This window comes from Thunnus maccoyii, chromosome 1, assembly GCF_910596095.1.
Source record: "Thunnus maccoyii chromosome 1, fThuMac1.1, whole genome shotgun sequence".
Classification (NCBI taxonomy): Eukaryota; Metazoa; Chordata; class Actinopteri; order Scombriformes; family Scombridae; genus Thunnus; species Thunnus maccoyii.
In genome coordinates this window covers 28,890,720-28,903,739 of record NC_056533.1, presented here as the reverse complement: position 1 = coordinate 28,903,739, position 13,020 = coordinate 28,890,720, and the positions used below count along the sequence as shown (strand labels likewise).

General features: G+C 40.0%; 1 protein-coding gene across 1 annotated transcript; it reads left to right on the top strand.

Moving 5' to 3' along the window:
* Positions 1-8,002: 8,002 nt before the first annotated feature.
* On the top strand, positions 8,003-12,913 carry LOC121900451 (putative ubiquitin carboxyl-terminal hydrolase 50). The gene is made up of 7 exons (XM_042416782.1): positions 8,003-9,188; positions 9,988-10,194; positions 10,275-10,470; positions 10,565-10,789; positions 10,887-11,029; positions 11,690-11,825; positions 12,622-12,913. The coding sequence occupies exons 1-7, from the start codon at positions 8,587-8,589 to the stop codon at positions 12,808-12,810; spliced, it is 1,698 nt and encodes a 565-aa protein (XP_042272716.1). The 5' UTR covers positions 8,003-8,586; the 3' UTR covers positions 12,811-12,913.
* The last annotated feature ends 107 nt before the right edge of the window (positions 12,914-13,020 follow it).

The window sequence follows — 13,020 nt, the reverse complement described above, 5'->3', positions numbered from 1 at the left end:
TAAAGTAGCACTAAAGTACAAGAACCTCAAATTGTGCTTGAGTAACATGTAAACAAGCTTGAGCAACAGTAAATGTACTTCGTAATTTTCCACCACTGCTTATGTGCTCTATAAAGCGCGCTTTATAACCCCTGTGTTTCTTGCAATGGATTCTTATTCTCTAAGATAGCAAGTGAATTGTATCTGAACCAAAAAGTGCATACGGTTGCCTGTAATAGCCTGCATCTTTCTGAATAGATAAATATTTGGCCAGATGAGGTTGAAAACTGGTTGAAAACTGGTTCATAATAAGCATAAATATGAGATTCATTTATACAACCCTGACCTCAAAGGAAGGGAAACGTAGTACAAAGGTTGGAGTTGGTTGTGTCACAATAATCGGCTACAGCTGGGCTTCAGTTTTTCACTACTGCCACTTCCTGCTGGGAGAAATTAGGGCAGCTATGTGTTGTTTTTCTGCTCTCTTGGTAACAATACAATCCTCCGCCACAGTGATTAAACCCTGCTGGAATACTCTGATGTAAGTAAAGGTGCCTGATTTGTGCCAAGAGACTAAATGTAGGCCAAAGACTTTACCAAAATGTCATCTGCACTTTCCACTGCCTTCACTTCCACTACGTCACATGTCCTCTGTCCACCTGCCTTCTCAAAACTTCTCTGCAGCTTCCTCTTTCCCTCTGTCTTCCTGTTTTCCTTTCTACAAAAAGATGTTATGGTTTCAGTTTAATTGTCTCCATCTCCGCTCACATCAACACCACTTAGGCCTCATTACCGCCATCATGAGACACGACTCCTCCATCCTTCCTCTCTGCTGCTTCTTCATCAACACATTTTTCTGCAAATTACAGCTATGAAACGTGTGGTTCTCCTCAGTCTTGCACCTACATACCTCATTTCTCATGCTTCCTCATGCTTTCTCATGCTTTGGCATGGTCTCCCCCAGTTTCAGGGCCTGTCAGGTGTTGTCAGGTTAAAAATAAAACCCAGGAACACACAGATAAGCAGCTCAACTCACCACCCATCAGCTGACAGCATTCACTCCTAATTCAAGGTCATGAATGCTATTCTCTTTCCTGGAAGGCCAATTAAAACTTAGTGTTTGGGATTCAGCAAGAACGGCCTAAGCTTCTACCGAATTTCCTCCAGTGGAAAGTACTGAAATAACTTCCGTAGGAGTTATTTGTGATGACTGCGATGACCTGCTTGGCGGTGTGGTTGAAGAAATGTGGAGACAAAGCTCAAGCTTCCCCACAGCCATCTGCTAAAACTTAACGCTGTTCATTATGGCTGCTCACTGTCAGAATGTGTGTCCATATTCAGACCAGAGTTGGTCAGAGAGCTGGATACTAAAGTTAGAACACAAAGTGACTTTATAAATAGACGTCGGCTCTCAGGGACCTGCACTTTGAAAAGCTCAAACCACTGCCAAAGTTACAAAGCGTCCTGTTCAGTGACATCAGATCAGTGTAGCATTTTATGTGACTTCTGAGCAATGTGCCATTTTGCGGGACACAGGAGAGCAAACACAACAAGCTGCTGGTTTCCCTTGTCAGGCTCATAAAAAAAAATCTCAAATTGCCTGTGCACTCACCTTGATAAGAGCAAGAGTTTTACTGTCTGTATTCAAGTGACGCAACCTCGGAAAACTTTAAAGTTCACTGTGACTGCAGGGTATCTTTCTACGAGAGGGTTTAAGATGAGTCAATATTTAAAAGTTGTGTGTAACTTTGTGAAGGAGAGTAGAAGAGTGATCAGCTAGAGAAGAATGTGTTAGTCCTCAGTTGGACTGTAGTACCCTGAAGCTGACGTGATAAACAATGAAGGATAACGTGCTAATTCGTGCCCTCATTTAAACAAAATCATTCTAAAAGCTTATTAATATTCACAATGTCCTCAAAACACACTGTTCCCTCCGTTCGCACAGCAGCAACAGCTGTTCCTGCTAAAGCACATTTATTACACACACATGCAATTTAGCTGGAGAGTCTCCATAATGAAACATCTCTTATTTTATGTGCAAACAAACAGGAAGACCCCAAAAAATGTTTTATTTAATTTGTTCATTTATTTATTATTTTGTGCAAATAAAATATTGTAGGAACAAGTTGATTTACTATGAGTTAAGATGCTTCTCTACCATGCAGGTGCACACTGACACCTCAAATGGAGATTATTTTCTGCTCTAAGGACAATAGGTTTAGAAAATGAAAGAACAGATTTAGACCATCATCACTTACATAGTCCACAGAAGATTCACTGGTTTACATTAGGGCTGCAACTAACGATTATTGTCATAATTGTTTAATCAGTTGAGTGTTTTCTTGATTAATGGATTAGTTGTTTGGTCTATAAAATGTCAGAAAATGGTGAAAAAAGTGGATCACTGTTTGCAAAAGCCCGAGGTGCAAGCTAAAATGTCTTGCTTTGTCTCGACCAACAGTCCACAACCCAAAGATATTCAGTTTACTGTCATAGAAGACTAAAGAAACCAGAAAATATTCACATTTAACAAGCAAGAACGATGGAACTTTTGTATGTTATCGTGCAAAATGACTCCAAACGATGAATTGATTTTCAAAATAGTTTGCGATTCATTTTCTGTCAATTGACTAATCGATTAATTGACCAATCGCAGCAGCTCTAGTTTACATGAATGTTTATGAAGTGCTAAGAAAATGATTTAAAAAAAACAGAGTCCAAAAGATGATATATATCTTATATGTTCATATGACAATTTATGTATTTATGAGTATACTGACAGCTGCTCAAAGAAAATCATTCAGCTGGAAATCTACAAAAGAAGCAGTGACGAAAAAGTTATTGGAGTCAACTTTATGAAAGGTGAATAACTTGTTTCCACAAGATAATTAACTTATTGTTATAATGCTTATTTTTTAATATGTGTACCCAGTATTCCCTAGAGAGCAACGTTGATGTGATTGAAGCAGATTATCCTGGTAAAATGAAGTAAATTGAGTCCAATTGTTCCTTCATAATTAAGAAAATACCATCTTTGAGGACTTCTGGGCTTCTGTATAAACATTTCAGATGTACAAACACGTCTCTGATCACTGTGCTGTACTGACATATAGTTATAAGGCCTCAGTACATTTCTGCAGGTGTTTGGCTGAGCCAGCCTGAAAAAAAAGAAAGATAGACTTATCAGTTGTTCTCATTTTCCACATTATGGCCAGTTTTCCAAACACTGCTGACAAGAAAACCTGCATACATTCCCACCACAATAACAATTCCTCATGTTTTCCAAAACAGAGTTGACCTTAGTACGCGGATATTTCCATTCCTCACTCTCACTCACAAACACACAGACATTTCAGTTCCAGACAAAAGTACAGAAACACAACTGATGCAACTATTTCACAACCACTTATGGTCTGTGTATTTTCTAGCAGAGGCATAACATAATGTATTTTTCCACAGACCTCCCAGGAGACACCACGGCTATAATTAGAAATGCTGTTTCACACAACATGATTTATATTCACACTGGCTTTTTATTCACATACATTGCATTGCTCATGAATTAGTGAATACTCTGGCTGCAGGACACAGCGGTGAAGAGGTGAAGACAATTTGTTCCTCAAAGAAGTGTGTGTGTGTTGTCTGTGTTTGTGTGTTTCACCACTAGAAAGCAGAAATGTTATCAGCATCAGCACTTAATGGCGCAAAGCAAAAACTCAGTCACTAAATGTTGATGTGCTGATTCTTCAAAATGACATTTGAATTTACCAAGGAAGCAAATAACTGCTTGTGTGCTTAATTCATATAAATGAATGGTTCTCCCAGTCAGTGTGTGGCTAATGTGAGCCAGACAAGATGTCATTATGAGAAGTCCCTGCGGTGACCTTTCACAGGTTATTAGCAGAGGAAAATGAGGGAGTGTCAGTAAAGATGTTTCACCTCTAATGACATCTTGGTGTTTTTTTTACTTTGTGGCTTTGTTAGATTTTCTTCAGTGGTGATATATACTGAGTATATGTGCTCAAGTACTGTACTTAAATACAAGTTTGAAGTTCTCTTTACTTGAGTATTTCCATTTTGATGAGACTTTTCAAATTAAAATATTTGAAATGACTGTAATTTTTATTCCACTGCAGCCATGATCAGTTTATAACATATGATGTGTTTAGGTTATATAGGAAACACTAGTAGAATAATTTCACTGTGATCATAAACAAAATGAGTCGAATGAAATTCAGATGCGTTATTTCATCACACAAACCCAGTAAATGAAAGACTCATCAGGAACTCTCATCTGGTCTTGCCCAGAGAAGAAGACATATACTACGAAAAGGATCATATCATTCTTTTTTTGTTTTGTATTAATAATGATTTTGTACTTTCTGGGGAAAATGCAGAGTATTGGTGAAGAAAAGAGGTGAGTATCTGTCTCTATCAAAGAATATTAAGAGTAACTTATTTAGGAGTTACTCAGTTACTTAAACATGTCTGCAAAACATGCCCACAGCTGTAAAATTGGATAGAAATTATGATATGGGGAAAAACATTATTATATGCAGTTGGTTATAATTGATTTATATGAATAACAGGAATAAAAAGTATTAAAAAAAAAACAAAACTGTACCACCACATGTGACTCCTTTCCCATAAAACATACCAAAGCCAAAAAGCCAACCACAGAATATGAAGTACAATTGGTGTCATTGTTTATAAATAATATGTGACCAAAGTGGGTAAAAAGAAAGCTATATTAAATGCTACAACCCCTGCTGCCATATTTATGACTGAGCATTTTGATTTCATGTTTCAAATGTGTAAAACCTTTGCATGCTTCTCATATACAATATGTTGAGAGTTTAAACTGATATTAAATCAATCATTAACAGATCTGCATGTATGAACAGAGAAATGTGTGTGTATTGGCCTTGCATTTGTGTGTGTTTTTTCCACACGCAGACTGCAAGACTGCAACTTGCTACAGCTGTCCGCCAGCTGTGGAGCCTGCAGGATAGGGGACATAACACAACAGTTCTCTAGTGGTGATGCATCCGCCTAAGAAGTCAAAAAACACCAGAGCTCTGACAGTTTCATCCATTGGGATTGCACTTTCAACCATAGTTTCACAAGGAAAAACAGCAGGATGCTGTTAAAAAGCATTCTCCTAACATAATTTGAGTGGTGTTATACTGTGAAATATAGTCGACATGTGTATTACTTGAGACTCCTACATGAAATAAAATCATCACCTTCGTATTTTCTTATTCGTTGTGTGGGTGACATGATGCGCTGGCCACTTCACACTAAAGCACATCCTGTAACAGTGGATACTGGATTATGCTCTCTGTGGGTAAATGAATAGGTCTTACATTAGAAATTGCAGAAAGCTCAAAGGGCGTACTGAGGGAGAGAAGATGCCCTTTGATATTAGGGGATTAACATATTTTGAGCTTGAAAGTAGATTTGATTTATGCAAGAGAGCTTCCAGAGCCCTCAAGCTAATTGTGTGATTCTTCCACCCCCGATGACAGACGGCAAGTTATTGTCACGACGCCCCGGTGCTGCTGCATATATACAGTAGATTCACTGTAGAAAAAACACTTACCGAATCACTGTTATTGTTTGAGTATCTGTTGGTGTCAGTTCATCCTTCACTGAGGCTTAAGACCTTAAATTACACCTTTTGCTTACAATTTTTAAAGATTTTCTTTTTTTCAAACATTATCTACATCGTTCGCTGGGCCTGTTGTCTACCTTGTTTGCAGATACTTTCTTCTCAAGATCACAGACAGTACACAAGGTGAACTTTTGCCTAATGATGGCAATGGATGGATTATTGTGAAACGAACATGTGTACTTTGGGGACTTTTGATAATGATCTGGCAAAACAATGCAGAGAGAAATACCTTTTTTTTGGTGTCTTAATTGCTAAATATGTTTGGATGTCACAGCCAAACAGCTTAGAATATTACTATTTGGCTGAAACTATGATAAAGGCTCCCAGCAGATATTTTTGTTCCCACATGGTGCATGTTGGATAAAAATCTGTGGAGGCAAAAATGTGTTTTGCCAAAATTGCAGCAATGTTGGCTGAATAATTGACCAGAATCTTTTTGTTGAACTGATCTTGAGTTGATAGAAGGAGCTCTGTGAAACAACAACATACAGGGTCACTGATGTTAATGCACCTGAAACCAGGTGATAACATCCAGCTGCACCACCCACAGTTTCAGATACGCAGCCCTGGATCAGCAGTTCTCGTCCAATCTGGGCCACCAGGTGGCAAGAGGCAGTTTAGATGTATAGATGTAGGTATTGTATGCGCAGATGCTGCCAGCTATGTGCATGTTTGAGGTTTTTTATGTTTCATTTTATTGCTGCAAAATGTTTTACTAACTGGAGCATCTTTTCTATGTAGAGTTCACACTGCTCAGAGTGTTATCATCCTCATCAAGATTGTCGGTTTGGAGAGGAAAGGAGGAGGTCCGAAACTAGAATTTATTTGTCCACACAGCACATGATTTACTGGCTTGTTAAAAAGATTTGATGACAAATATAACAGCGACAACACTCAGCCTTGTTGTCCACATTGAAGCTTATACTGTGAGAGCCCACAAGTAAGTTTAATTAGATATATTTCACTCATATAATTGAATAGTTTGTCTTATGCATTAAAAAAGCATTTTGTTCGACTTTCAACTGATCATAATTGATAATATATGCAAGTATTATTAGTATTACTAAGTATTAGTATAAGTAAGTATTACTGTTGTATTTACTTGCAATACTAATGTAAAAAAAATGTTTTCTAGATTTTACTGTTGTGTGTGTAACAAAAGATGTGTGCAAGATAGATTTGGGAGTGATAAGTTCAGATGCTGTATTGTGTTGGTGATGGAGCTCAAATTTTATTTACATTAGGATCAGATTGTACCTTTTAAGAATAAACTCAAGAGTAGGGGGCCACTTAAATAACAAGACATAAGCAGCACCAAAGACAAGGGCAAGCAGTACAGTCTGTAAGCAAAATAAGAATACATTTAGGCATAAAAGGGCAAAAACACCCACAACCCTCCAGCGTGGTTGTGCATTCTTAAAAAACATTTGGCGGTGTTTCTTTGTGGGAAGCCAGTGAGGGATCATGTCTTTGATGCTGCACTAGCAGCTCCCACTGGCTGGTCAAGGAAACTGAACAGAGTTGGGTGGGATCTGAGGGGTGTAGTATGAACCTCCGCATGGCAGAGGCATTAGCAGTAAGATGGACTGCAGCAAAAGAGAAGTGGCTTTTCCAGATTTGGAGGGAAAGTAGGAAAAATATTAACAAGAGTTTTACCAGTACGAGTGACAAAATATAGTCACATGAATATTTTATGTTACTATATTTTGTCACTGGTACTGCTGCAACTGTCTTTGTAACATAAGCTTAAAAAAATAGCCTCTAAAATAAGTTTAAATAGGTTCTTAATGACAGGGGCCATCCGGAGGAGTGTAGAAAAGATTGTTTCTATGTGAGGGAGAGCTGCTCAGGTTCACAAATACTGTGACGTTTGAAAGAAATGGATATCATGCATGGTTGCCCTTAGCTTTAAAAGGTTTGCTAAATGTCAAGCTTAACCTTGAGAACACACACAAAAGGACAAAAACATGTCATGAGAGCTGCACTGCGGTCAAAGTGTTATGTTTATAGGTTGCCAAGACACAGTTGTGTAGGTGCAGAGGATCCCTGGTGATCTACCTCAACAGCAGATCCTCATGAGTGTTAGAGAATGTGTTTCACCTGAGAGCAGACCAACACACCCAGCGCACATAGTTTGTCAGACACCCTATAGGATAAGAGATCCACCTCAGCGCACAGAAGTTGAGGGGGGTTTTTTGTGGCTTATCTGTTGCCGTGTCATGCTGGTTTCAGATCAGAGGTCTTTGTTGTGGGAGAAGCCATCACTATCTTGAGATGGCATTTTCTTAGACCAAGCAGAGATGAAGGCCAAGGCTTTGTCAGTGAAAGAGTGCACCTGGATGTCAGAGGAGTGCCACCTAGTGGACGAGCTGCATGGAGACTCCCAGACGGACGGTTTGTGTCTGCCCAACATCTTCAGGTCCAAAAAAGTGAAGCCATTCACCCGGATTCAGACTGGTCCCACCTACCAGGTTTACTACACAGCCAGAGAGCTCCTGCTGGAAGTGCTGGACAGAGGAGCCGTCCGGGAGCTGGTCAGGAGAGCTGCTGGTGTGAAGACAAGAGCTAAGCATCAGAGCAAGGAGCAGAGCACAGATCTCTCTGAGGAGGAGTATGCCGAGGCGTTAACATGGTTCTCTATTGTTCTACAGAGCGGTCTGTCTGTGGGCGAGAACTGCAGCTTTGGCTCTGAGTTGACCCTGAAGCTGGAGGGATGGCAGGGTGTCCTGAAAAGAAACAGCTTCCAGACCAGCCTCCTGTCTCTGACCAGGCTGGAGGATGCAGAAAAGTTGGAGACCATCTCTGCTTTCTGTGGCTACTTGACCAGGCGCTACCAGACCTTATACACACCTGGTCAGAACTTGGCTGTGAAGAAATACAGACTTTCCTACCAACAGACTCCTTGCTCTCTCTATCTTGCCGTTCTCTGTGACATGAGCTCAGGCTTCATCTGTAACATGTACCTGTACTGTCCAGAGCAGCTCCTGAGGCGCAGTAGGAAACCTGTTGTTGAGCAGGTAGTGGACCACCTGCTGACACCTTTCTGCAGCCACAGGCACCTGATTCAGTTGGACAGTTCTGCTTGGATGGAGGGAAAACTCACAGACATCTTCTCTAACTTAGGGGTCAATATTCATTTTGTTCCATCTGTTAAAGAGACAGTCACAGAGTCAACATCTTCTTCATCTCCACCAGTCAAGTCAAAGCACCAACGGACATCTGAAGACTCACTGTCCCAATTTGTAGCTCATCTGCAGGGCTGGACTGGACCTGCTCTGTTCCTTCTGTCAGACCTAAAAGGATCAGCAGTAGACATGTTTCTCCCTGGTCTCTGGGTGACGCTACACGCGATCTGCATCAACACATTTGTGCTGCACACTCTGCAGAGCTCAGGTAGGCAGGTCCACCTGACGGAGTTTACCAGAACTCTGGCCTCTCAGCTGGCCGTGGACAACAGTGTGACCGTGCCCATCCTGCCTCGGCTAAACAGCAGCTCATACCCAGAGACAAGCGTAACAAACCTTCCTAAGCAAAGGTTAGTCTGACTTTTTGTTACAGTGTTTCAGTTCAAGCTAATAGTACCCTTCACAAAAACAATGCAAACAAAAGAGTTATACTTAGTTTTTCAATTCTTGAAAGTGTTTGAACTCTTAAAATACTTTATAATCAAAGCTGTGTGTGGAGAGCAGTGAGGACTGTCATTAATCAAGTACAACAAACAATTAGACGTGGAATTATTGTACATGCTCTAAGGATTGCACATATTTTCGGTGATGTCATTAAGGGACAGTTGTGCACTACATATTTATGCTCTATGAATTAAATAGCATGATTAATTAATTAATATACACTCCTTTAATAATGTTTTAATGGTATGGGTAATTGTGTTCATAGTACAAAAGGAGAGTAAAAAGATATTTATTATTTTCAATATTAGGGCTGTGGCTAAGAATTGTTTATTTTAATTATCCAATTATCTGTTGATTATGTTTTTGATGAATTAATTGTTTAGTCTATAAAATTTCAGAAAATGGTGAAAAAGCCTAATTAAAAAAGGGACAATTTCCCATTGCCCAGTTTCAGCCAAAGTATAACAGCTGCAGATATTTAATTTACAATGTTATAAAGCAGAAAAACAGCAAATCCTCACATTTGAGATACTGGAAGCAGCAAATGTTTAACTTTTTTGCTTGAATTTTCTATCAACCAACTATCTATTAGCTGACACACATATTTAACTTTTTGATATTGATAATGTATAAGGTTAAAATACATTGTGCAACATTGCAGAGGAAAAAGTTGTTGTTTTTCCTGTGGTGTCGTTGCTATTGCAGGAAAGATAGCAGTGGTCAAGTGATGGAGAATGACAAACAAGGCTGCAGCTCTGCAATGAGTCTGCAGGTGTGGAACACTCCAGGCGTGTGTGGTTTGGACAACTCTGGAAACTCGTGCTACTTAAATGCTGTGTTTCAGTGTCTGTGTTCCACCGTGCCCCTAGTGGAGAACCTCCTCAATCAGGATATTCGGACAGAGCTGGCACGGTGAGACAACTGTCTCTGTGTTTCTCTGACTGGCTGTTTTTCAGTCATTTTTCCCAGTGGTCTAACCTCTGTTCATGCAGGTCTAAGTGCCGGGTGGCCTTGGTGTTTGTCCGCCTGCTGGAGGAGATGTGGCTGGGAAAAAGCTCCAGCTGTGCCCCTGTGGAGGCCAGGACTGTGCTGTGCTCCATCTTCCCCCAGTTCAACAACCACTCCCAGCAGGACGCCCAAGAACTGCTGCTCTTCCTCCTCAATGCACTCCATGATGACCTTAAAAAGGTGTGGTAACCATTACCACTCAAGCTGTGCCTCTCTGTGGCAAATCACTTAAACTAAAAAATTCAGAGTGAATCTGTTTGTTTATGTTAACAAGGTTGGGAGGCGTCAGATGCGCTCCTCAATAAAACAGCTGAGGAAAGACCAGAACAGAAACTGTGCCACGGCGGTGACAGAGTCCACCATCGTCTCAAATCTGTTTGAGGGCCAGCTGGGCTACATGACCCTCTGCATGCACTGCGATCACCAGGCACACAGCGCACAGACCTTCACTGTGCTGTCCTTACCAATTCCTACAGACACCATCAAGTGCTCCATTCAGGTATATTTTAACATATGCATATCATATTCTAGACATTGCGGTCTTGAGCTTATTGTTTTGCATTTTCTCACCCTCACTGTGTCTCTATGTCGTACAGGACTGCTTGTCTCTGTTCTTTGAGCAGACTATGCTGACTGGAGGAGAGCAGATGCTGTGTTCAGCGTGTGGGCTGAGGAGAGAAACAGCCGTCATAACTACTTTGGACAAAACCCCTGAAATACTAATGCTGCACCTGAAACGGTGGGTAGAAATGTAACTGCACCGGTTAGGTATAACTTCATAGTGAGGGTGAATGTTTAATTGAAGAGGTCATTGTGACGCAGTGCTTGAGATAGTTACTTTAAACTTTGATCATGATACAATTTATGGCTGTCGACTCACAGTTAAGTCATATGTTAATTAGACAACAGAGTCTCATAAATAAACAGTACATCAATTTTTGCAAGTATGAGAAACCTTTTGCTCCAATCATCAGTATACTTCAACATGCCTCAAATAGTCTGCATTTGGTCTTCATTTATGCTTTCATAAATAACCTTATGAGTCTGAGATACCCTCATGACAACATTAAGCAGCAGTTCTGTGGGCAGAAACCATCTTGTTAATGAGAGAGACGAATGGCCAAACATGTGAAAGCTCAGAAAAAGAAGATGAATGGTAAATAATAAATATAATTATGGATGATTGACTATAAATCATCTGTATATTCACGTATTAATTCAAGAAGAGTTATATTCTACATGCACCAACATTAGTTGTGTATTCCATTATGAGGAAGTCTAAATACTGCAGATACCCTGGAGAGTCTGGAGAGTGAATGTTGATGGTATTAGTTAGATTCAAGAGGCTGTAAACCAGTAATATCCTCTTAAATCAATGCCATCTTTATATCCTCTGCAGGTTTGGTTGTAAGGGGAAAAACCAGGTGAAACTGAGGACAAACGTTGTGTTCTCCATGAAGCTTGATCTCAGCCCGTTTCTATCCAGCTCAGCACAGAACACCTCATGTTCCTCATACCGTCTGTACGCTGTTGTGGTGAGTGAACACACACAGACAAATAGATTAGAAGCCCTCCTTGCTAAGATCATTTTAATATCTTTTGGCTGCGAGTTTCAAAGCAGCAAACGCAGTCCTGGCTGATGATTTAGATCCGGACGGTGTGGTTAAAGATCCCCTCCAGAAAGGTTTTAGAACATATAAAAGACCTCGACTTGGAATAATAAATTGTGTCCAACATGTTTTTCCACAAGAAATGTTCAGCTACCTTATTAAAAATCTTTCGTCCTCCTTCTCTCTTCTCCAAACATCAAACTAAAGGGACAATAAAAACAGTGGAGTGAGTGGAGCGTTTGTTCATTGTTTTACACTGGGCAGTTGTAACATGGATAGATGGGATTGTTAATGAGACATTTTACTTAAAATCTGTCATCTATTGGTTATTAGTGTCAATTAATTGTTCAGGGTTTTGATTTTTTACATCATGTGACAGTTTTTCTTTGATTTTTGTATTTTGTGTATGACATCATACATATTTTACTATGGCAATCAAGTGCTGCAGCTACATTATATCCTCTTTACAATGCATCTTGCAGTAAATGAAAACTGCAAAAACTGTTTCAAATGTGCATTTAAACAAAAGATCAGGTCAAGACTGTATTTTATTCTAAAATGGCTACATATAAAAGAGCAGGAACACCTTTTAGTGCTTAAGTTTGAATAAAATATGTCAGAATTTAAAAGATATTTGCAGTAAATGAGCATTTTTCTTACTATTTCTGTCCTCTATATTTGCTGGGGGGCTGTCCATATAAAGTAACTCTTCCCTCTCTAGAACCATACAGGTCATCTGAACATGGGTCACTACACAGCTCTGTGCCGCAACGCCCTGTTGCGCACCTGGCACTGTTTTGACGACTCAGCGGTCAGAGAGGTACAGGACAGCCTTGTGCAATCTGCAAATGCCTACATGCTGCTCTACAGCCGCAAACCCTTCCAAAAGCCAAAGATCCATGGACTCTGAGCTCTCTAACCACAAGGCTTAATCCATGACGGGACTGGCTTTCTGCCCATTTCCCCTGAGTTTGAATCTGCTCCTCAGCACAGGCAACATCTCTGATGTTTATTTTCTTGGTGGCTTTATAATTATGTTCTTAAATAAATGAAATGATCTAGCAATGCCTTGTGTGTTATCATTACAGCCAAATGTTTGCACCACTGAATATGTTATGCT

Coding starts and splice junctions, on each gene's coding strand:
- LOC121900451 (XM_042416782.1), top strand. CDS start 8,587: ATGAGCTCAGGCTTCATCTGTAACATGTACCTGTACTGTCCAGAGCAG. Junction 9,189..9,987: donor ACAAACCTTCCTAAGCAAAG/GTTAGTCTGACT, acceptor TTGCTATTGCAG/GAAAGATAGCAGTGGTCAAG. Junction 10,790..10,886: donor CCATCAAGTGCTCCATTCAG/GTATATTTTAAC, acceptor TATGTCGTACAG/GACTGCTTGTCTCTGTTCTT.